At 51.1% G+C, this 23,542-nt stretch overlaps 1 protein-coding gene and 1 long non-coding RNA gene across 4 annotated transcripts in view; one reads left to right on the top strand and one right to left on the bottom strand.

The window, feature by feature from the left end:
• Positions 1-23,542, top strand: part of AGPAT4 (1-acylglycerol-3-phosphate O-acyltransferase 4) — a 127,892-nt gene that overhangs the window by 85,139 nt on the left and 19,211 nt on the right. For all 3 annotated transcript variants that reach the window (XM_025422692.3, XM_025422694.3, XM_049114206.1), the window contains one exon: positions 11,095-11,264. In XM_025422692.3, coding sequence (XP_025278477.1) covers positions 11,095-11,264 — 170 coding nt within the window. The remainder of the gene's footprint in view (positions 1-11,094; positions 11,265-23,542) is intronic.
• On the bottom strand, positions 4,358-11,098 carry LOC125755754 (uncharacterized). Its single transcript, XR_007413023.1, has 2 exons — positions 7,621-11,098; positions 4,358-6,851 (listed from the first exon to the last, which is right to left on the bottom strand). It is a non-coding gene; the product is annotated as an uncharacterized LOC125755754 (long non-coding RNA).

The following is a 23,542-nucleotide window of genomic DNA, read 5'->3' as shown; positions in this document are numbered from 1 at the left end:
CTGTCCTGTGGAAGGTCCCACATTCTGGCTGTGTGAGCGCTCCTCCCTCGCCGGTGAACTGGGAGTTAGATATGAATGCTCCATAGATCCCAGATTCAGTGTTGTCCAAGAGAACATCACACGGCAGTGCCGCTTGTCCCCACTGTGGGCAGTGTGCCTCCTGACAGTGGGGAGTAGGGTTTAGAGAACAAAATCTGGGTGCTAACGGGGTGTGCTAATCCCGAGCTATTGCTGCTTCCAGAGCTGGTGAAGTTCAATTTCTCATCTCACCAAGCACGGGAAGGGGTCAGAACCTAGCCCGGTGACCGAGTGGGAAAGTGTGTTAAGGAGAATCACTGGCAGGGTGTGAGAAGAGGTGAGGCAGGGAGTGGGGACAGTGATCCGAGGGCGTACGGTGCCAGGGAAGCGGGAGGCTGGAAGGCCCGGGTGGGATGTAGCCCCGTTACTACCGCACCAGGCCCAGCCAGGACTGCAGGCTCCCTCACCCGCGCCCCCGCCACCTGCCCTTGCTCCTTGACCCAGTTTCCCAGCTCGCTCACCAGGACGTCCACCCCAGCAGCTCAGGGCAGAAACCTGAGGATACCTCTCTCACCTTCTCTTCTCCTGCACCCCATCCAGCCGACCTCAGACCCTGACTGCTCCACCTGCTGGAATCCAACTTGCCCTCCGCATTCCCACTGCCCTCCGCCCTCTCCCCGGTAATCATGCAGCCCAGGTGCCAGGTCTCCACCCTGATCCTCTGACCCCAACCACCAGTATTCCCCCCCACGGCAACCAGGCACCTCTTAAGTCCAGGCACCGGAAACATCCCCGTGTACAAAACCAGCCCCTAGTCTGGCAGAGGTTATGTTCCATAGCAGGTCACATTCAATTAGATCACGGCAATTAGATCGTGCTACACGGTTGTGACAGCCAGAGAGGCTTCCTCGGAGCCTTCCCGAAACATCCTGCCCTCTCTTCCCCTCCTGCCACCCCCACACCACTGACAGCATCTTCCAAGTGTTTCTGTGCCCGCGGGTTAGTGTCTCTGCTGCTGGAACGGGTTTGCTCACCTCCATAGCCAGGCACCTCCCGCTCTGCTGGGCACCCGGTCGGCTCAGGAGCTGGTGACTGGATAAGGTCTTTCACGTAACCGGGACTGGAAAATCAGATGGCACAGGTGCCACGGCTCTGGGGCCTCTGAGCTGCTTACCTGGAAGGGAGTTTTGAGAAGTCAGATGTCAGGGCACCAGAGTGGTGTGGTTGGGTTTGGGTTCTAGACTCTTTCTTTTGCTCCTCTTCCCGCTGAAGGTTTTGATTGACAGTGGGAAGCATTGGGCTTCTCCGCAGCTTTAATACCCATCACTCAAGATTGTCATATTTCTTGACGTTTTGCCTCTCTGAAAGATGGACCCAATAATTGGAAGCCGAGTGCTGACTCCACTTGATAGGAAGCTGATGATCCGCCCCTTACATTATTCGCTTCATTGTTCATACTGTCAGGTCCCGGAGCATTAATACTGCCCGTTCTCAGTCCGCCTGTAGTTCGAGATCCGTTGCCCAGTTCCCCTCTCCGTCACTTGGGAGGATGTGGGTGTGGCGGGGAAGGAAGCTGCGGCACCCCATCTGCCCCTCGCCCCATTCCGGCACATGTTTTCATGACCCCTCATTGCACCTGCTCAAGGCTTCAGGAGAAAGTTACTATGTAGTGACATTACCTTTTTAGGATTTGAGCTTCAAGAACATATTAGGTCAAGTCCATTCCCTCCATACCCTGCCAGGGGCAAAGCCTGCCTAGAAACAGGCACTGAATGGGGGCCAGGAGGGGGACAGTGATGGGGGGGTGTATCGTCGAGAGCAAGTGGCTTCACACGATGCCAACTCCTAGCAGTTGGGTTACCATCAGAGCCGGGCTGCAGGGCTTCTCAAACTGTCCCTCCTCCTCCCTTACTCCACGGAGCCTTCCGAGATGCTATTTTCCTAACCTGCCCCACGGAACGGTAGCAGCACAGGTGTACTGTGTGTCAGTTGAGGGGCGTCTTGCCTCGGCCTCATCTGATGGTCCGGGCTCGTAAGTGGGAAAAGCTGGAATGCCTCCCGGGTGAGGACTGAAGTGTAGCGAGCGCACTAGGGGTCCCCGTCCCTTGTCGCCGCGCTGCAAGCTGCATGTGGCCCGAAGGCATGAGCACCCGCCGGAAATGGTGCAGACAAATAAAATGAGTGGAGTACCCTTAGCATCAGGAAATTAGGAAGACCCAGGTCTTGGCCTTGGATCTGAGGCTTCACGGAAGTACGGGCCTGTGCTGAGCCTGGTGGGAAGATGGGAAGACAGAGAACATGCCAAGCAGGAGGAAGCGGCTGCATTAGGGGCAGCTGCAGGGGGTGGCGTGGGGAGCGGGTGGCTGCGCAGGAGAGCCTGGGGGTGGGCCAGCGGGGACCGGTACGTGGATCTGCTCTCAGATCAGAAATCCCTGCATCTGCATCAGGCCCCATGACACGCAAGGTGCATTCGGTTATTTTTTTTTTTTTCAATTTTCATTTATTTATGATAGAGAGAGAGAGAGAGAGAGAGAGAGAGAGGCAGAGACACACAGGCAGAGGGATAAGCAGGCTCCATGCACCGGGATGCCCGATGTGGGATTCGATCCCGGGTCTCCAGGATCGCGCCCTGGGCCAAAGGCAGGCGCCAAACCGCTGCGCCACCCAGGGATCCCTGCATTCGGTTATTTAACTCTGTTCCCTCGTGCAGCGTGTCCGGGATCACTCCCCGGGTCCTGGCCACCGTGTGTGCTGCTCGGCACCTGCAGTGGACGTGCTGGGCCTGCAGCTGAGACCAGACCTTCTTGTTGCCTCAGCTCCCAAATCTGTTGGGTTTCATATTTTTCTTCCAGTTTTTGCCTCCCAGAGAGAGTGGGGTGGGGTGGAGTGGGGGGGCTGCGATGAATGGCCTCCAGTGAGGGATGCAGGACAGGTGCAGAGGAGCTTGTCGCCGGTCCCCTCCCAGGCCCCAGCGCCATGCAGCCAAGGGGAGAGTTGTGTCCCCCCACCTTTGGTTCAGGACGGGGACAATAGCACATCATGCATAACAAACTTTAGAGCTTTGTTTTTGCATTTGGGGGGCTTTTGAGGATGAGAGGTTTAATTTGTAACCTACTTATTATTAGAAGTTAAAATGATAACTATTATAAACACATAATTATATATACTCAGTTGACAGTTTACACATCATTAGAGATGTAATTATATCACTTTTGAGATGAGATAAAGTTAATTATAAAACTACTGTTTTCCTTTGTTGCATCTCCCCTGAACATCCAGATGTGGGAGGTGCTGTATTGTTGGCACATTCGGAACAGGAACTCTGGTCCACAGTCTGAACCCCAGAGTCTTTCCCGCAGAGACATTGCCTGCCCTGTTTTATCAGCCTCCTCCTCCACCAGGATGGGCGGCAGAGAGGAGAGAAAACCACAGTCCTGTCCACCTGTGGGTGAGCACAAAGTCCGGTGTGGTCCTCGTTGCTGTAGGGTCACTGGTCGTGGTGACACGCAGAAGACAAGCTCTGTGCCAGGCACCTGTTAAATGCTTTGAAGACTAAGGGTATTTCATTTTACCACAAGCTTCCTGCGTCTCACAGATAAGGAACTGACTACTGTGTGTCTGAGGCCAAGAGGTGATCCTTCCACTGTGACCTTATCTGCCCCCCTTCCAGAATGTTCTCTCTCACCTCCCACCCAGCCCATAGCATCACGGCCTGTAGTGTGTGCAGCCTGGGAGAGGTGTCCTGGGCACCAGGGTCCGCACCTCTGGGTCCCACACCCTGAGTGCTCACTTCCCAGCTCCGGGAGTGTGGCCACCTGCCTACCCCATGGTTTCCAAGCCTTGATCTGCAAAATAGGGACAGCGACAGCAGCTCTCCGGGATGCTGCGAGCTAACAGCAAATGTCGGTCCTCACCATCCCCTCCTCTTCCTTGTCCTTTATGAACAGGAGCATAAAGGACCTCCTCACCTCTCCTTTCATCCATCTACTTCTCCTTGCCCATCTGTGATCAAGCGGGGCAGCACAACGGCAGATACAACAAAAACAAAGCTGTGCTCCAGATCACATGTCCCTTTGGTCACTACCCGGCTTTGGTCCTTCCCCGGGTCCCTGAAATCAAAACCACAGATGGGGATTTCACAGGGCGAGCCACTCCTTGCGCCACATGCCCCTCCTTCTCCAAGTGGGGTTCGCAAAACAAGCCCCAGCAGCCGGCAGGACGGGGTGTGCCCCACAGCCCCAAGTTCAGGGGGTGCTGAGTTGCTGGAAGAGGCCGTGGCATCTCCAGCCCCCATCCCTCCCTCAGGGAGTCACCAGCAGTAAAAACGAAGACTGCAAAATTGGGCAAACTGAAAATTTTTTATTTTGATTTTTATTAAGGTTTTATTTATTATTTGAGAGAGAGAGAGAGAGAGAAGAGAGAGAGAGAGAGAGAGGAGAGAGAGAGAGAGAGAGAGAGAGAGAGCAGGAACAGTGGGGAGGAACAGAGGGAGAAGCAGCCTCCCCTCGGAGCTGGGGCTCCATCCCAGGGCCCTGGGGTCATGACTTGAGCCCAAGGCAGACGCTTCACCCATGAACTTACCCAGGTGCCCCTGAAGATTTGTAAATAGGACAAGAGTTTCAAAATTGCTGTGTCCTATTGTAGAAACCTTGGTTGTGAATCTTGTGTGTTAAGAGTTTCTGGCAGCCCCCAGGGCCCTGCTGGCTCACGCCGGGACCAGGTGAGGGGCGTCCCCTCCTGCCAGGGATGAATGTGCTGCAGGCTGAAGCTGCAGGGGTGGGGGCACCGGCATGTGATGAGCTAGGCATCAGCTTGTGACAGGGATGAGGGGTGGTGGGGAGTGAAGGGTCAGGGAGAGGAGGGAGGGGTGGGGAGGGAGGCTGGGACAGAACCAGAGGGTTTCGGTGATTAGGTGGGGAGGCCCCGGGGGACCAGAGGAAAGCTGCTCCTCTGCCTACCTTTTGAAACCGGCCTTCGCGGACTGAGGGGCCTGCCTTTCCGCTGGGTCCCATGCATTTTCTCCATCTTTGGACAAATACTGATCTTTCCGTTTAGATTTATTCTGAATTCAAAGTAAAGTGGCTTGAGGATTGGGGCTGCGGGGCTGGGTGGCCAACAGACAGCCCTGTCTGCGTTTGTGGTAATATGCGAATGTTCTCGAGGACCAGACAGACATGAGCCTGTAGTAAGGACAGAACCTGGGTGGGGTGTGAGGCCTGAATGTGAGTCTGCACCCACTGACTTTTGCAGGTGTCACCCCCACCCAGCCAGCAAGGTGAGGAAGCCGAGGGGGCGCTCAGGGCCCAGGGGAGGGGGTCAGAGCTCATGGAGGAGCCACCGCAGAGCCACCAGCAGCCCCAGGAGTGCAGAGCCTGCTGTCACCACTGCAGAGGCCGGAGGAAAGCATGTTGAGTCCCTAACCAGAGGCAGTGCCCCTGGATAGAAGGCTTTCTGGGACAGAATGGAGAGGACTCTTGGTTGGGGGAGAGGCAGTAAAGAAGAGGGAAGGACCCCCCACCCCACACACACACCCAGGCCCCTTCTTAGGTCAGGGAACAAAGCTTTTTCATTGCCACCAAGGAACCAGCAAAATGTGCCCAACAAGCAAGTCTCAGGAAGAGCTGGGAGAGAGGTGGCTCCAGGGGTCTGAGGACACCAGGTGGGGATGGCGCGTGGCCCATGCGTGACCCCCCTGCAGCCATCATCCATCCCAGGTGGACCCGTTTACCACCCACTTTCCCCAGGGAGCAGGAACCGGCTGATCAAGGAGAACCGTGAGGAGTCACCCGGATGCTCTAGTTAGGGAGGTGCTCTGCGAGGACATCACTGAGGGACATAGTGGCTTCTCCACGCGCTAGGGTTTTCTGCTGTCCTCTGCCTTTTCTGTCTCATGGCCATTCATTGCCCCTGGATGATGCGGCCTCAGCGATCTCCTTGGCTCACCAGTCATGGGGCCAGACCCGGGCCCGACCCGGGTCCCTGGAGCCAGGAAGTCTCCAGAAGATCCGTTTGCATGTGTTCTTTACCTGGTGGCCCCTGACCACCGTGCAGGAGTCCAATCCCGGCCACTTTCCCAAGTGGCCTTCCTGGGCAGGGCCTCAGCTGTGGGAAATGGCACTAGAGTTTCCATGGAGGGAGGGGGTCAGAGCCCTCCCAGGACCTGCTGCCGCCCCGGGCAGACGTGAGAGCAGGCCAGGCGGGCTGTTGAGGGAGCCGCTGGCTGACCTCACGGACCCCTCTGCACGAGGATCAAGGGGCCCTGCCTGCCCTGAGCCCTATAAAGCCCTGATGTTCCATGGGTGTTGCTGCAGAGTGCGTCTCGCTTGAGTGACAGATGTCCCCCCTCACATGGGAGCAGCTCCGTGCGGCAGGTGCCCTTCAGCTAGAAAGATGGGGCTGCCCGGCCGTTGGCAGAACTGTGGAGGGAAAGGCTGAGCCAGGCCCTTGCCCATCGCGTTGGGAAGTACCCATAGCCACAGGGTAAATGAAACCTTAATTCATGAGGGTAGCTGTAAGTTGCGTGTAGTTATTCATGTGAGCACATCCAGCTAACACAGCCAGGAAGTCATTCAACTAAAGACAAAAGCTCTCTTTCCAAGTGTCTTCCATGCTGAATATTGGGACAAGGGTGTGGGAGACACAAAGATGAGGGGACACGGGTGCTGCCTGGAGGATGCCACAGGTATTGAAGGAATTAGTCCATGCCTCATGGGAACACATGTTGAAGGATGTGGATGGCTCCCGGCCTGCGAGGAGCTGCAGCGTCAGTTCCAGGTGGCGGGACACAGACCTTCTCCCATGTTGTTGATTCAAGTGTAGATTGGCAGGATCTTCTTGGAGGGCAATTTGGAAACATCCATACAATTTTTAAATATGCATACTCTTCAACCCATAATTCTATTTTTGTGTATATCTACGCAGGAGAAATACTTTCACTAATATTTGTGTCTGAAATGTGCATTATTCAAGGCTGTTATTGCCGTATTTGTGACAGTAAAAGTGCGAGGGGAAATGCTAATCAATGGCAGAATGGCTAAATAAATAGTGATATATGCGTAGCCTGACCTTGCGTGCAGCCATTGTGTTACCATTTATGAAATTGTCATTCTGGCTATTTTTGACCTTAAAAAAGCAACAATTCCACATATTGAACAGAAATCCCATACTTTGTATTTCTTTATCTTTAAGATGGAGATAATAATCGTATGTTCCAGTGTCAGAGTTAATGGGAGGATTTCACACGATACCACATGCAGAGCCCTTGGAATGGTCCCCAGCACATGGCCGGAGCCCAACAAATATTTGCTAATGTCACTCTGAATATGTGTCCATATGGAAAGATCTAAAATATACCACTTGGAGAAAACAACTGTGTGTATTTTTACAAAGGTCAATAGTGTGTTAACCATTTGTGGGCAGGAAACACATGAGTGTGTGTGCACGCACATGTCTGTGTAAATGCCTAGGAACAGGACTAGAAGGCTTCCTTCCAAATTTTCCTAATGGCTAACCCTGCAGAAAGGAGTAGGTTGGGGGCTGGGAGGAGGACGTGCCTCATCAGGGTTCCAGCAGGGGCAGAGCTTCTGGGAGCTACGCATTTACCTGTGTGTAGGGACAGGTGGCCGGGACCGGTCCTTGTTCAACCATGGGGCTGGTCAGGTTGTCTCTGCAGCTGGGGGTGTGGTCTCTGCAGCTCATGTTGGAGCGTGAAGGTCCAGGGCAGGCAGTCAGGAAGGCATGATGGAGGTAAGATGGGGCGATCAAGAGGTTGGAACCCCCAAGCACCATCTGAAGCCCTTTACCAGGACAGACTGAGTCCCATGTCAGTTCTTACTGCGTCTGGTATTGATGGTGTGAGGGCCCTGCATGAGCCAGCAGACACACACACCTGGCCCAGGAGTCCGAGAAGCTGAAGGAAGGAAGGGGATGTGGAGGAGGAGCAGTTACAGGCTCAGCTCAGCTCAGTTGCTGCTTGGTGCGAGGAGGTGGATCAGCAGATCAGCTGCGATGGTGTGTGTGTGTGTGTGTGTGTGTGTGTGTGTGTGTGTGTGGCGCTTTCCTTCCACCTGCCAAACCCTCCTAGGATTGTCCCTTGTGGCCCCCTGTAACTGGAAACGAACAAACCGAAGAGGAGTCTGGGAAATGTAGTCCAGCCTAGCCTAATTGACACATCACAAAGCCATCCAGGGGAATTTCACCCTTTCCTCTACATACTGCTGCACTTTAAAATTCTTTTACAATATGACTCTATAAATGTATTTATTGTGAATAAAAAAGAAATCGAAAGCCTTTGGTATTAAAAAAAAAAAAAGGAGAGAATCTTCTTCATCCCAGGGAAATCTAGTGTTTGGTTATATGGCTAATCGCGTCCTGGAACCTATTTGTCTGCTGTTACCTGCCTGGCCTCGGCCACCATCCCCTCCTCGACCGCCAGGCTACTGCACCCACCTCCTGACTGCTTCTGCCCGAGTCTCAGTCTGTTCCCACTTCAGCCAGAGTGAGCTTTTCAAAATGCAAATTAGATGCTGCTGTGTGCCTATTTAAAAATGCTCTAGTGGCTTCTCATTGCCTTCATTATGAAGCCATAAATCATCGCTTCCCCACTCTGGTCCAGAAGTCTCTGTAACACTCTCCCCCTGCCTCTCTGGGTCTGGCTCTGTCTGGCTCTCCCCCTCCACCCCCCACCCCTTCCTTCTTGCGGTTCGTGGTGTAGAGCGTTGCGTGCTATAAAATCATCACGCATATCACGGTGATAAAAGGCTGGTCGCTTACTGATTACCTACTACGTGCCACATTACGCTAGGTGCCTTGACCATGTCATTATGATTCCATACCCACAGATAAGGACAGGGAGACTCAGGGGACATTGAGAAATGAGTGAATGGTGTGTGGCACCAGCAGGATCCAGAGTGTCTGAGCCCCGTATGTGTGAGCACGACACTCAGCAAGCATCCGTCCTGTGCACGAGTCTTTCCTGCCTGTCACTGCGCCCTGTGAATGGAGAACCGTCTTCCCCCTGGGCGGGCGAATCCGGGAGGGTAAGCACCTGAGCCACACCTCCAGGACCTCCAGGCCTGGCAAGGTGCTTGCACACAGTAGGTCACTGGTGCTCTTGAAGGCATACGTGTGCCGGCGCCGCGCCGGGTTCTGGATTAAGGCCAGAGTTAGAAGAACCAAACAATGCGGCGCTTGCTCCCAGGGCCCGTGCTCTGTAACAGGGGAGCCGAGCTCACGCGGTATCACAGGCTGCTCCAAGTGCCACCTGGGGAAAGTGTGCACCAGCCCCGCCTGGCCTCGGGCGGGGGCGGGCGGGGAGTGGGGCCCAGAGAGGCCTCCAGGGAGTGTTTGCAGAGGGCCGGTGGGACGTGAGTCACCGAAACGGGCAGCCTTATCTGGTTGGCCTCCGTGTAGTTCTGCTTTTGGGGCTTATCTGGGCTCTGCGGCTAGAAATGGAATAATAGATGGGTCCTGCCCATCCTGCCTCTTGGAAGAAATCCATGCCGAGAAGAAATCAGTGCAGCAGTGTAAGCATCCTTGCACCCAGTGGCATCAAACTGTCCCTGTGTCCTGGCTGGCAGCGCTGCCTGCCCGGCCCGCCCCCAAACACCTTCCTTCCCTGACCTGCCACCTTCTGTCCCACTGATGTCACTGCCCGAGGGACAACCGGCTGGGGCTTTGGTGTTTTCTTCGAGGAATAGGCATTCTTCATTGTCAAGTAGGGGGAGGGGGTTGGTTTTAATGAAAACGCTGGGTCCCGAGGAGCTGATTTGTTGGGACCTGCCTGCGGGCTCGCCAGAGTGCCCGCGGTGCCTCGTATGCTCCGATCCTCCCAGGAGCAGTGAAGCGGCCCATGCTAAAGATCAGGACCCCGAGGCGCCAGGAGGGTCACTTGTCCAAAGTCCCACAGTGCTCACTGCTTAGGAGCTAGCCTGTAATGCCTTCTAGAGAGTTCTAGCGCACCTGTTAGAAAGCATCCATCTCTGACCTCAATGAGAAAGATTTCCAAGGGCAGACACTCAAGCCTTTAAAAACAGGTTTCCAAAAAAAAAAAAAAAACAGGTTTCCCTGGAGTCAACACTGCACCTGCTCCTCTGTGTGTGTATGTGTGTGCGCATATGTGCATGTGTGTGCATGTGTGTGTGCATGCGTGCATAGGGGGAGGGTGATGAGTGAGTCCTCTGCTAAATGTGTACCCCACTAACCGGTGATAAACAGGGCTACCTTGGCAGAGGCCTCGCACATCCACCCACCTGCCGAACACCTTCAGCTTTCAAAATTCTCTTTAAAGCTGCTACATAGATACAGTTTTTACACCAATATGCAACTCTCTCTCTCTCTCTGTCTCTCTTTTTTTTTTTTAATGGACAATTTCTACCATATAGATAGGCTTTTCCCGAAGCAACCACGTTGGGAATCGGTCACCTTAATTAAAGCCATCACTGAAAAATCAAGTCAAATGGGTCATTATTGCCTGAGAAAAAAGGACTTCTATTTTTCACAAGCTCCTTCAAAGAATATTTTAAGTTTCACTTAGGCCCGCAGTATAATGGCTCTGATGTAACCTCGCTTCCTCACACCATGGGTCTTCATTATTTCGGTTGCACACAAGCATCGTGAATGGGAGAGAGGAATTAGGTATTTAGTGCTCTTTGATGGAGTTAATAAGTATCCCGATTAGTCATTTCCCAGGATCTTAAGAATTCTGTGCATCACCTCATGCCGCCTTTCCTTTCAGAGCGCTGTAAACACCAGCGCAGGCATTCTTGATGGATTCAGGCTTTCTGATTTACCTCTCCCCAAGGCACTTAATCAAGGAATGCAAGTCATTTTGCCTTCTCAAAGCTTCCTCTCCTTCCCTGAAAGCTGTTGCAGGGTCTTTCTCGTTTTTCTTCCGCTTCTAAACCATTTTGAGGACAGTGCTCTGGGCCGAAATGATCCAGAACTTGACCCCTAGAAATTGCTTTCTGTCCCAGCTGGGAGGGTAGAGCCTTGTGCCAGCCCGGCCCAGCAGAACCAAGCCTTGGTCACCGAGGATGCGTGAAATAAATGTCTGTCTGTTGTTGTGGTTTGTTCCAGAGCTGGTGATGTTGCTGGAGTGGTGGTCGGGCACGGAGTGCGTCATCCACACAGACCCCCAGGCCTACCCCAAGTATGGAAAGGAAAATGCCATTGTGGTTCTGAACCACAAGTTTGAGATTGACTTTCTCTGTGGTTGGAGCCTGGCCGAACGCTTTGGGGTGTTAGGGGTAAGTTGGATTCACCTTGACCCCCTCCCACATTTCCCCTGCTCGACACTATGACTTGCCTTTTTGCTCTCCATCGTTTAGGATGACAGAGGCATTCACAGTTTCCGCGTGATGAAATGTTCTTAACCAATTGCTTTTCATTCCTGCTTGCGACCAAGATGAACATCTTCTAATGCGCAATAATAGTATCTATTCAACAATTATGTGCTAGATATTTTATAGACAGTTTGTTTACTCCTTACAGAGACATTAATGAATAGACGATGTATATCCTCCCTTTAAAAAAAAAACTAAGTTATAGAGGGTTTAAATAATCTGCTCAAGGTCACACAGCTATGAAGTAGATTTGGATTTGGACTCCTATGGTCCAAGGCCACTTCATGCCCTTCATCTCTATGCTCTACTGCTCCCCTGGCCTACGGGCACCATTCACCCCCACATTTTCATCTTTGTGGGCTCAAGAATGTTGAATCCTCAAGCCAGAGAGTGTCACTGTCAGAATTCAGAATAAATAGGAAATTCTTTATCCTCCAACTAGTTTGACTTCTTGCACACCTTTGGGACTGGGCTTTCTTGGTTGACTTTTGTCACCTTGAAAACATCGAGGTGTATATTGGTCACGCCTGTACCAGATAACCGAATTAAAGTCTTCTTGGTGCTGAGCTGTCCCAGCAGGATTTACAACAGGTGCTGGGCCAGGATGGGAAAGGGCTAGAACAGCTGGTGCCAGAGCTGGGGGATCCTGTGTTGGACCTGGGAGCAACCCCCGCAGCCAGCCGGGGTATCTGCTCCCATCACGTTATTTTTGGTGGACCAGGTAGACCAAATCGCAGCGTTCAGTGTGTAGGAGATTGAAATCAGGGGGGTAGCTGGGATGTGGGAGTCCCCAGGTCTGACGCTGCGGGGAGGCGCCATGCATCCAGTCCCAGATGCGCCTGTGGAGTCTCAGAGTGGCCAGCAGCGCTGGGAGCCCCCTTGACTTTGCCCATTTGGGAAGACCCTTGGCGAAGGAGAACTATCTAGCGTGGGACACATTTTGCATCTGCTTTTATACATTTATGCACTTTTAAATTCGAGGCAAAAGGAGAGACAAGGAAATGTGCTTCTCGGGGACAAATGATGCTCATCGCTATGCAGTTAAACTTTCAAAAGGCAAGTAAGATCTTTAGCCGTTTTTCAAGGGATAGAAACACTGCGTTTCGTCACTGTTGCTACCTTGAGACTTCTGGAAAACTGGATTGCGTGTGAATCACTGAAAGGATTTCTAGGAAAGCAACCGGCCCTCCTGCCAACAGCTCTCTCCTCTTTGCTTTCCTGTGTATTCTTCTAGCTCCAATGTGATGTCCGTGCGCGCATGTGCGTTCAATGTATTTTCGGGAACAAGACCGAACGTTCTAGCATCTGCCTTTCTCTATTTTAGAGACGCTGGGCAGAGATCTCAAGTATAATTTTGTGGTTTTATTTCCTGCGAGAGGAGACTACCCCCCTAAAATATCACAGTCGGAACCCTGTTGTGGATATGGATGATTGTGACAGGTCCTGATTCTGTCTTGGGCACCCTGGTGTCTTTGCACCCCGACTGCTGGGACATCCGTCCTCCTGCCTTAGAGCTAGACTTCCCAGGGTGCCGATGTCCCCCCAACCCGGGTTCTCCAAATGTGTTTGGGGGGACAATCAGGGTTTTCCCGGCTTCCCATGTGGCTTTGGGAGGCGTTCAGGCTCAAATGTGAGCGCACAGACAGCCGGGGGCGGGAGGCCCTGGGCCGAGCAAGTGTGTCGGCCTCGCAGGCACCGTGCGGTCCTCGCTCTACCCTTGGTAGCTTGACGGCCACCAGCTCTTTCTGGGGGCCGTTCACTGTATTTATGCTATTCCTGATTCTTAGCACACTGTGATTATTTACACTTCCAGAGCCTCGTTTTGGCTAAGTCATTGGTTCCAGGAGACTCATTAGTAAGTCTGATTTCAGAGCTCTGCTCTTTACCCCGAGGTGTTGGGAGGAAAAGCTGTGGGGAGCCCGACTCACTGGGGCCACAGGTTTTCTGGATTCTTGCTGAACTGCTTCCTGGAGCCCTGGGGTCCCCAGCAGGACCGGAGGGAGGGTCTACACAGGGACAGGAGGTGACCACCTTCCCGTTTCTTCCAAGCACCCAGCACCAGCCCGAGCCATGGCTGCACATTTGAAGGATGCCTCGTGCTGTGCTGGCCAAGTAGTGGCTCCCAGGAGAGGGTGAGGGGGGTGGCAGTTGGTGACCTCTGTCAGGGTCGGGGGTTGGGCCAACTCAGGGGGAAGCTGCCAGACTCTCGTCCCAGGGGAATGCCTTGTCCTTGCTGCTTGCTGCTCGAGCCACTGAGGTCCAGGGAGAGGCCAGGAGGCCAGTTGAGCTGCCTGGCCCCTTTCAAGGTGGCACGCTTGTTCCCGCTACTCTTGAGAGGATACAGAGCAGCCTCGTGTTATAGGAACTGCTCAGCAGTACCTGTGGTCTTAAATCACCTTCCAAAAAAAAAGCACCTGATTGATCTCTTTTTAAAAATAACGCATGACTTTGAGATCTTTCTGGAGCCTGGGGAGCTTGCCTCTCAGAGAGGAAGGGCCAAGGAGAAGATTCCTGACGGGCAGTTCTCACCGGCACAGGTAACAGCCCAAGAGGAAATGAGTTTAAATAGAAGCAAGTGAGATTTGCCCAAATTCCTGAGAATGGGGTAATTAAATGTGGAATTGTTTTTGGGGGGAAAGTGATGAGATTTTCTGAAAAAGGAGAAAAAAGTCTTTAGACTTTTTACAGGCGCCCAAGGCCCCACACGGTCATTCTGGGGGCTGGTTCCCCTTGGACTTGGCATTTCATGGCGTGGGCCAGGGCGCAAAGGCTCTGGTTGCGACCTCCGAGGAGTACACCCACCCTCTCCTCCCTGGGGGTGGGCATGGCCTGTGGACAGTTAAGAGTATGTGTCTGTAACGTGCCCCACAAACTTCGGTGTGCAATGCAGAGGGTCAGGGCTTCTAAAGCTCCCGGTACCTGTTTACCTCTTTCTGTCCCAGTAAGATACCTACATGCCACTTCACAGTGGCCTCAGCAGGTTGCCCAAGATCGTGTTTGTTGGGTCTTCTAGCAGCACCAGGGCCCCTGATAAGTACCCTGCACACAGGAGCCGCTGTGTTTACCTGCTGAGAGGTGTGGCCTGGAAGTTGGCCTCCATCCCAACTGTGGTATTTCTCTTCAGATTGTTAAAGAGGCCAGATATGTTCTATGGCAGTGTGACAAGCCCCAAAACATAGCCGCTTCACACAACAAACACGTGTTACCTTAGTTTGGGTGGCTGGAATCCAGGCTAACTGAGGTCCTGGCAAGGGTCTTTCATGAGGTCGCCGTCAAGCCACCGGCCAGGGTGGTGGTCTCATCAGAAGGCTCGCTGCGCGGCGGGCGACCTGCCTCCACGCCGGTCCCTGTGTGTGTTGCCAGGCCTGAGCCCTCCCTTGGGCCTCTTCTCAGCTTTACCCTGGACATGGCCATGGGCTTGTCCCAGGGCATGCAGTGCTAGAGAGAGGGGGAGAAAGCACACAAGGCAAAAGAAAAAAAAGCCACAGCCTTTTTGTGATCAGAACTCGGAAGTGGTATCATCACTTGGTCATTATTCTGTCCGTGAGTCCAGCCCTCCCCCAGGAAGCAAGGTGGGCTACAAGAGGGCTCAGACCCCAGGAGGTGAGGACCACTGAGGCGGGCACAGAGCCTGCTACCACACCACAGCATGACATCCGCTCTCGGACCTCACATTTGCTGTTAGGAAATATTATTTAGTTAATACATATTAGAGCTCAGCCTGAAAACCGATCGAATTTCTGTTGCATTTCCTCATTCAGGGAGAAGTAGGAGAGTGGTAGAATTATTACCCTAAGCAGAGGCACTCTGATGTTGCTCACAAAGCTCTTAGGATGGTGATGATAGCCATGTATGCATCCTTACAATACTTTTTTTTTTTAAGATTTTATTTATTCATGAGAGACTCACAGAGAGAGGCAGAGACATAGGCAGAGGGAGAAGCAGGCTCCCTGCAGGGAGCCTGATGCAGGACTCGATCCCAGGACCCCAGGATCATGACCTGAGCCGAAGGCAGATGCTCAACCCCTGAGCCACCCAGGCATCCCGCATCTTTGCAACACTTACGCAACAGAAGAGCACTGTGTGTATCTTCTAGAAGACACTGCTGGGCACTATAGAGATAGATACTAAGATGGGTGTGAAAATACCCTCCTTGCCTTCAGTGACTTTATAGTATACAAAAGAGAGGTAAAGAAGGGACATACATACCTCACCACAGGACCCAGGGGGTTGACAGGACCAGTGACATAGGGTTGACCACATTCGCTTAGGGCAGCAGCATGTGGTGGGCAGGGGCGACAGCCAGCGTATTTGACCACAGACCAGTCAGCCCTACAGCACCATCCTGGGGGCCCCTGTCCTTCTGAGTGTCACCCTCAAGGGAGACCATGGGTGATACCTCCCTGCTGTGAGCAAGCGGCCGGGCTCCTGGCTCCTGGGTGGCGCTGACTGGCTCTTCCCCTGGCCTGGCCAGGCGCGCTCGCTGGCCCTCCCACTCACTTCACTGGAAACCAGTCAAGGTCACTGGGGGCTGATTCAGACTCCCTGAAGGTGTGGGCTGCTGCTGCTTTGCGGTGCTCACCTGGGCAGGGGTAGTGGCCCGTACGGCCCTTGGTAAAATGACTGGCAGATGCCATAAAACCCCAGAAAAGCACTGAGGAGTCGAAACTACAACAGGACCCTGACTGCTGGTGGTCCAGTTTGATTTTGCCAGGATGCTTCTGGTCCTTAATGTGAAATATGGTTCTTTCTGTGAAAGGTGACACGTGCCTGAAAACCAGCATGCCTTAAAGTTTAATTATGAAGGGATCACTTTTCTCCCTAAAGGTTGTCTGCAGGAAAAATGTCAATGCGGAATCATTTAGAAAGGCTACAAGGTGATTTCCTACAAACCCCCATCAATTATAACATCCCCCCACCCCCAAATGGTGGGTTTCCTCTCTCTTGTCTTCAAGGTGTAAAACTTAGCAGAAAAGCAGATGCTTTGAAAGATGATCCTATGCCTTCGGTGCTCAGACATCAAGAGCAATTATTTCTTTTCCCCTCTGCTTACTCCAGAAAGTTCTCTCCTAAGGGTGGTGGGGAGAGAGGGATGTGTAGGCAGACAACGTCTTCGAGCTCCACAGACGTGGCTCCTGCATTGACCAGTTGTGTGACCTTGGGGAGGTTATCTGACTTCTCTGAACCTCAGTTAATAATTCCCATTTCGTGGTGTCATAAGGGCTTAATAAATATATAGGGCTTGCTGAATATATGTAGCGGTTTAATGAATATAATAAGTAAAATACCTAGTCTAAGTCCTATGCATGAAGTAGGTGTGCAATGATTCTTAGTTTCCTTGATCTTAATGAGTTTCCCTTCACTGAATATTTTCTCTTTTTTTAAGATTTTATTTATTTATTCATAAGAGACAGAGAGAGAGAGGCAGAGACACAGGCAGAGGGAGAGGCAGGCTCCCCTCAGGGAACCTGATGTGGGACTTGATCCCAGGACCCTGGGATCACGAGCCAAAGGCAGGAGCTCAACCACTGAACCACCCAGGAATCCCTGAATATTTTCTTATTGTGAAAAATAGGATATGTTATGGAAGACAGAAGAGGGAGCAAACATTTTACAAAATGGGATTTAACGAGAGCTAGATCCCCACATGACCAGCATCCCCCATCATGTTTATGCAAGGCAAAGTGTGGTTGTATTCCGTGTATCGTGGTTTCTTCATACATGTTTGTCACGTCCCTGTTGGCTACAGAGAGATGAGAAGTTTTAAGATATGGAGAAGTGTTCTTCTTTTTTGAAGATTTTATTTATTTGAGAGAGAGAGGGAGCATGAGTGGGGAGGGGGGAGCTGCAGAGGGACAGGCAGGGAACCAGATACCGAGCTCGATCACAGGACCCTGGGATCCTGACCTGAGCTGAAGGCAGATCAGCTTAACTCACTGAGCCACCCAGGCGCCCCTAGATGTGAAGGGTTGATGTTTTCCATTAGAGACACCTGCTGGCCTGGTTTATCAGCTCCATTAGGGTGGGTTTGCATCACCCTCAAGGCCACTATCACATGGACGTGTGAGAAACACGCTCCCCCGCCACCCTCAGTGGCTTAATCAGCGTCATCCATATTGCACTCTTGAGCACCCACCACACAGAGTGGGCAGGCTGCCTCCAAGTATTCTCCTGTGGGGCCCCATGCGGGGTCTGGCGTTATAGAGACGAGGAAGCCGAGAGAACAGTGAGCTGGTGCGATCCCCTAGGACTTGGGCAGCGGGCGCATCCCCAGCCAAGGTCGGGAGCTCAGGGGAAGTACAGATGTCCCTTGAGTTCATCACTGAATACATCCCTGGAAATGTTCGTGTACAGTTTATTTTTATTTTTTTTAAAGATTTTATTTATTTATTCATGAGAGACAGAGAGAGAGAGAGAGAAATAGAGAGAGAGAGAGAGAGAGAGAGTGAGAGAGAGAGAGAGAGAGGCAGAGACACAGGCAGAGGGAGAAGCAGGCCCCATGCAGGGAGCCCGATGTGGGACTCAATCCTGGGTCTCCAGGATCACGCCCTGGTCTGAAGGTGGCGCTAAACCGCCGAACCACCCGGACTGCCTTACACTTTATTTATTTATTTTTTAAAAGATTTATTTATTTATGAGAGAGAGAGAGAGAGAGAGAGATAGAGGCAGAGACACAGGCAGAGGGAGAAGCAGACTCCATGCCGGGAGCCTGACGTGAGACTCGATCCCGGGACTCCAGGACCATGCCCTGGGCCAAAGGCAGGCGCTAAACCGCTGAGCCAAACAGGGATCCCCCTTGCACTTTATTTTTAAAAGTGTAGTGCTGTTAGAACCCCCCAGGGTCTTTTTAATTTTTTAAAAAGATTTTATTTATTTATTTGAGAGAGAGAAAGAGAGCTTAGAAGGAGCAGAGGGAAAGGGACAAGCAGACTCCCTCCCACCCGGGGCTGGATCTCAGGACCCTGATATCATGACCTGAACTGAAATCAAGAGTTGGACCGACGGAACCACCCAGGCGGCCCAGTCTTCTTTTTTATTAGACAGGCTCCTCTGGCAAGGTCTTTCCCAGGCCAGCGTGGGATTACACCAACAGATCGTCAATCCATACTTGCTCCAAGCAGAAGTACCACTGGGCTTCCTCCTCCTCTTCGCCCAACCCTCAGCAGCCCTTCAAAGCCTGTGATGTTCGTCCTGGGAAGCAGCTGTGACCCTGCAGGGCCCAGTGATACTCCCTGTTTGCCACACCAGTCTGCTGACGTCCCCGGAGCCCTCCCCTGCCCCCATCTCCCTGTGCTTCCCTCACCTGCTAACCAAACACCCGCCACAAGGTGCGGCCCGAGCTCCGGTTATCTTCCGCCCTTGCAGGGCCCTGCTCTCCCAGCCCCGGCCCTGCAAGTCCTTCTGCTCTGTCTCTCCATCCACCCTGGGAAGGCCTGGCCATTCAGGATAGAGGCTGGGGGGTGGGGTAGGGCAAGGATCTGCACTCAGGAAGGGGGAGCAGGGCTTTGCACAGGGGGCTCCTCTCTCTCGTCCGTTTATCAGGAGCCCTGATCCTGCGGAGCAGAGTCAAGTGTGCTAAGGGGCCAGCGTTCAAGAGTTTCCTTTGTCCCCAAGTGCCCTTCCGTCCCCACTCCATGTCTGCACTCCGGGCAAAGTCAGGAGAGTTTCGGGTTGGGTGAGGGGAGGGCTGTAGACCTGGGTGGGGGAAGAGGCCGTCAAGGGCCCGAGCGCTGTGAGCCTTGTGCTCCACCTGGACAAACGATCCACGCTCATTTCCAGTCGAAGAGAGATGAATTCGCACAGAGTGCTTTTGTCTCATGTTTGTTTTATGCATTTCCCCTGTGGCTGCGACTAATTGCGGAACAGTGTTCATTTTGTTTTCAGACTCTCTTGAGATTTTCCTGGTAGTGTAAGTCCCCAGCATTTTCTTTTTTAGCATCAGAGAAGGGAGACAGCAAGAGAAAGCAACGAGTATAAGCAGAATTAGGCCACATGTATGTTCCCTTCATTGGCACAAATGGAATCTCACCTTTAGACACGCACACGCGTGCACGTACACCCACACGCCTGGCTCCTTATTTTGAGCTCCAGTCTTAGCTCCTGCCTTTTACTGCAGTGAGAGACTTCCATTTCAGAGACACATTCCAGCCCCATCTTTTCCAGTCTCGGGCCTACCTCCTTTGCCAGAGAGCATGTCTGCTCAACAACTCGCAGAGTTTAGTGGCGGAAGGGAAGGAGAAATTGGGAGCTCCCTGTTTCTCCCGCCCCGCTAGCCTTTGAGCATCTCGAGGCCAGGGGTGATCATCTTCACCTCGCTGTCCCCAGCACCTGGTGGCTCAGTGCCTGGCACAAGAGGTACTTAACAAACACTTGTGGCATGGACAGAACGGCTCCGAGGTTCAAGTCCATGTATCACACATCAAGAAAGAGGCTGAGCTGTTGGCTGACTTGCTAGTCCTCTGCAGTGATGGGGCCTAGCTCACACTCAGGGGAAAATTCAGAGGGTTAATGTTGTGGTCTGCTTTCAAGTTCCATTTAAGATACATCATTCAGGTATTTTATGTATTTAGTGGAAATAAATGACTTTGGGTGAATCCCGATGACCAACTGGTGACCGTACTGGTAAACCTTCAGGAACGGCCATGCGCTTGGAAGCCAGAAAGAGATACTTGTGCAAGCAACGTGTTGACCAGGGACTGTCCCTACTGATTAATATTAGTCCCTAATTGTGTTTTCTGTCGGTGCCTGCAGAGTGGTCAGAGGCGAGAGCCACATAATCTCAGTGTATCTTCAAAGCAGAGACCATGTGGTGCTAGAAAGAACTGCTTTGAAGATGCACTGAGATCCAGTACATTCCAGTGGTCTCACTTGTGTCAGCTCCACAGCCTCCGTGATGAAAAATGAGCAGAATCAGGACTTTCTAGCTTAGGTTTTTCTCCAACATGGCCACCTGCCAACTGATCAGATAAAAATGCTTAGTGTTGATGCTGGGTTTGTAGGATGGTTGGAACTGGTAGGGCATCCTGTTCAGTCACCTTCCCATGACGCCCCTGTGTCTTCTGACCCCTCCAGGTGGCTGGAAGTGCTGAAGGGGTTCATGGGGTGTTGGAGGGTTCATGACATTGGATGTCTCTCTGAGCAACTTGGTGGTCCCCGCTGTGGTTATGGGCTGCTTAGTTAGATGATTGGGCAGCTGTGGTAAGACAGCTCTCTCCCTCACTCTCTCTCTCTCTCTCTCTCTCTCTCTCACACACACACACACACACACACACACACTCCTCTCCACACACACATTCTCTCTCTACATACACACAGACTCACATACATACTCTTTCCACACAGTCTCACACATACTCACTCTCACACGCACACTCTACACACACAGTCTCACATATACTCATTCTTGCACACACACTCTCACAGTCTCTCTAGACAGTCTCACTCACACACACACTCTCCCTCACACAGTCTACACACACAGTCTCACACACACACTCTCTACAAGTCTCTCACTCTCCCTCATACACAGTCTCTACACACACAGTCTCACACACACTCTACACAGTCTCTCTTACATACACTTCTCATGAACATTCATACACACACTCTCTCCTACACTCACACATACACACACACTCTCACATACACTTTCTACAGTCTTTCTCTCACAGTCTCTCTCACAGACACTCCCTCTTTCTCACATGCACTCATACATACTCACACTCTACATATACAGCTGTCTCACACACACTCACTTTCTCTCTCGCAAATCTCTCACACACATACCCACTCTTACACGCACACCTCACACACACACACTCAAAAGTTTCATAAACTTTTAACTGTAGAATGTGATATTATGTCAGCAACTCCCTACAACTACCAGAAATGGCCAGGTCCTTGCAGTTGTTGCTTCCTCACAGGAAGTTGAATTTCCTATGAACATTTTTGATTTTCCAGACATACTAATGTCTAGATGGGCCTGTGGTAAATCTAACTCATCAGTAAATCCTTTCAGATCTACCCTCAAAATAAATCCAGAATAAACGAAATTGATATTGTTTTTATACATTCTTTCCTGAAGAATTTCCTTTCTGTTACCACCCAAGCATGGAAACCTTTGCTTGGCCTGGGAGAGTCATGATACTGATGGCATATTGAGTTTCCTGGAGGACTGTAAGCATTTTTGAGTAGTAAGTTCCTAGTCTCTTGGTCTTAAATGAAGTCCTGTAAATCTCAGCACACTGCCCATCGAGGAGCACTGGAAGACCCAAAACCTTTCATTGTTACCACATGCTAAAGCATGGCGTAGGAAATGGGTTGAATTGAAAGGGATGTTTACCCCCTGTGTTTACTCTGTGGTGGTAATAATAGCTAAATGTTATCGAACACCTGTTGTCAGATATTCATCTCGGCACCTTTGTATATATTTCCAGATGCTATCTAAATCTTTAGAGCAATACTTTGAGATAAGTCTTCCTTTCCTCATAATACAGCTGGGAAAATTGAGGCTTGGAAGGTTAAGTATCTAGACCAAAGTCACACAGCTGGGCCGTGGTAGAGCCTGATCAAAACCAGGACTGATTTCAAAGCTTCTCAAATCCTATTATCCCTGCCAAGGAAAGGAAATCAAGTAAAGTATCTTTGATTTGGAAGGCAAAAGTTTCTACCTGATTATTTAAAAACATTTCTTATATCAAATAAACACAGTTAACATCAAGGGCTAGGCCTAATGATAACATCCAGAACTTTAAAGTTGAAAGATATAATAATTCAACATAAAAACAGATATCTCCTCTGTTCCTTTTGATCGTCATCACCAAATAGGCTGTTTTGATCCAGTCTTACTTATGTTCCAGAAGCAAATGGTTGAAATGTGCTGATGTCAACTACTTCTTAAAAGGGGCATTGTTAGAGGAACACTGCAAAATATTTTGTTGATAAAATACAGGAAAATCTAATAAAATAAAATAAAATAAAAAATCACTTCTGATTCAACCACTCAGCTGTTTTACTTTTTCCATGTAGTCATAATTAGCCTGTAGACTCAACTTTGGTTCCAGACCATTTAAAAATTTAGTATTACATAATAAGCATTTCCCCAGCTATTAAACATTTGTAGGAAACAAATTTTAGTGGCTCTAAATCAAAGGGTGACAAACTTTATAACTGGTGAGATAGTGAATATTTTAGGCTTTGTGGACCATATCACCTCCATCACAACTATTCAGCTCAGCTGGTGCAGCATGAAAGCAGCCATAGGCAATGTATAACTGAAAGAGAGTGGCTGTGTTCCAATAAAACTTTATTTATAAAAACAGGTGGTGGAGCTGCTTTGGCCCACAGGCTACAGTCACGGCTCTGTAGTATCACATTATGCACTGTACGTAAGGTCTGTCGTATATACCATAATTCATTGAGCTCTCTACCATGGGGCATTAGGTGATTTGCAGCACTCTAACACAGTAGGACAGTGATGGACATGTAGACTCTCGAGCTTACCTCTTTGGTCTACACAAAGTTCCGTTTCCTCTTAGCAGCAGGTTATCAAAGGTCAACCACTAAGACCCACTTAGTGGGTCTGGTGGGATAGAGCTATTAAGGAAATACCCCAGAGAGTACTTTCCCCACCAGACATACAGGATTGACCGCATGGGGCCACTCACCTTCCTAGATCCAACAGGTTGCTACCTTACAGTATACGATCCTCTTCTTGGTTACAGAATAGATCATCTTTCAGAATCCCTCTGTGTTGCCACAAAGTATTTTTGGAATGAGTTCAGGAACATTTAGTTTTTGTCAATAGTCCTAACCTACTGAGAAGATAAGTTTAGTTCATTGGTGAGGATTTTCTATCTTGTTTTCATCTCTCAGGCCATGAGTAGCGAGTTAACTGAAGTGCGGATGCAGAGAGCATGAGAACATCCCTGCTGACGAGGTGGAGGCTGAGGGAAGGCAGACAGGGCCTCTCACGACCTGAAACCTGGCAGTGGACACACGCTGAATGGCTTTTAAATGGCTCCTCTGGGCAGAGTGGTGATTCCCAAGGCAATTTGGTTTTGTGTTCTGAGTGACAGGCACTTCCTTCTCATTGATAGCATGAGCAAGCACGAGTCAGGATAATTAGTTCATGCTTTTAGGATTTAAAGTAACCCCATGTTGAAAAGAAAAAAGCTGATTCT

The sequence above is a fragment of the Canis lupus genome, chromosome 1, assembly GCF_003254725.2.
Source record: "Canis lupus dingo isolate Sandy chromosome 1, ASM325472v2, whole genome shotgun sequence".
NCBI classification, from domain to species: domain Eukaryota; kingdom Metazoa; phylum Chordata; class Mammalia; order Carnivora; family Canidae; genus Canis; species Canis lupus.
The sequence above is the reverse complement of the archived record's forward strand: the minus strand, read 5'-3'. Positions and strand labels throughout refer to the sequence as shown.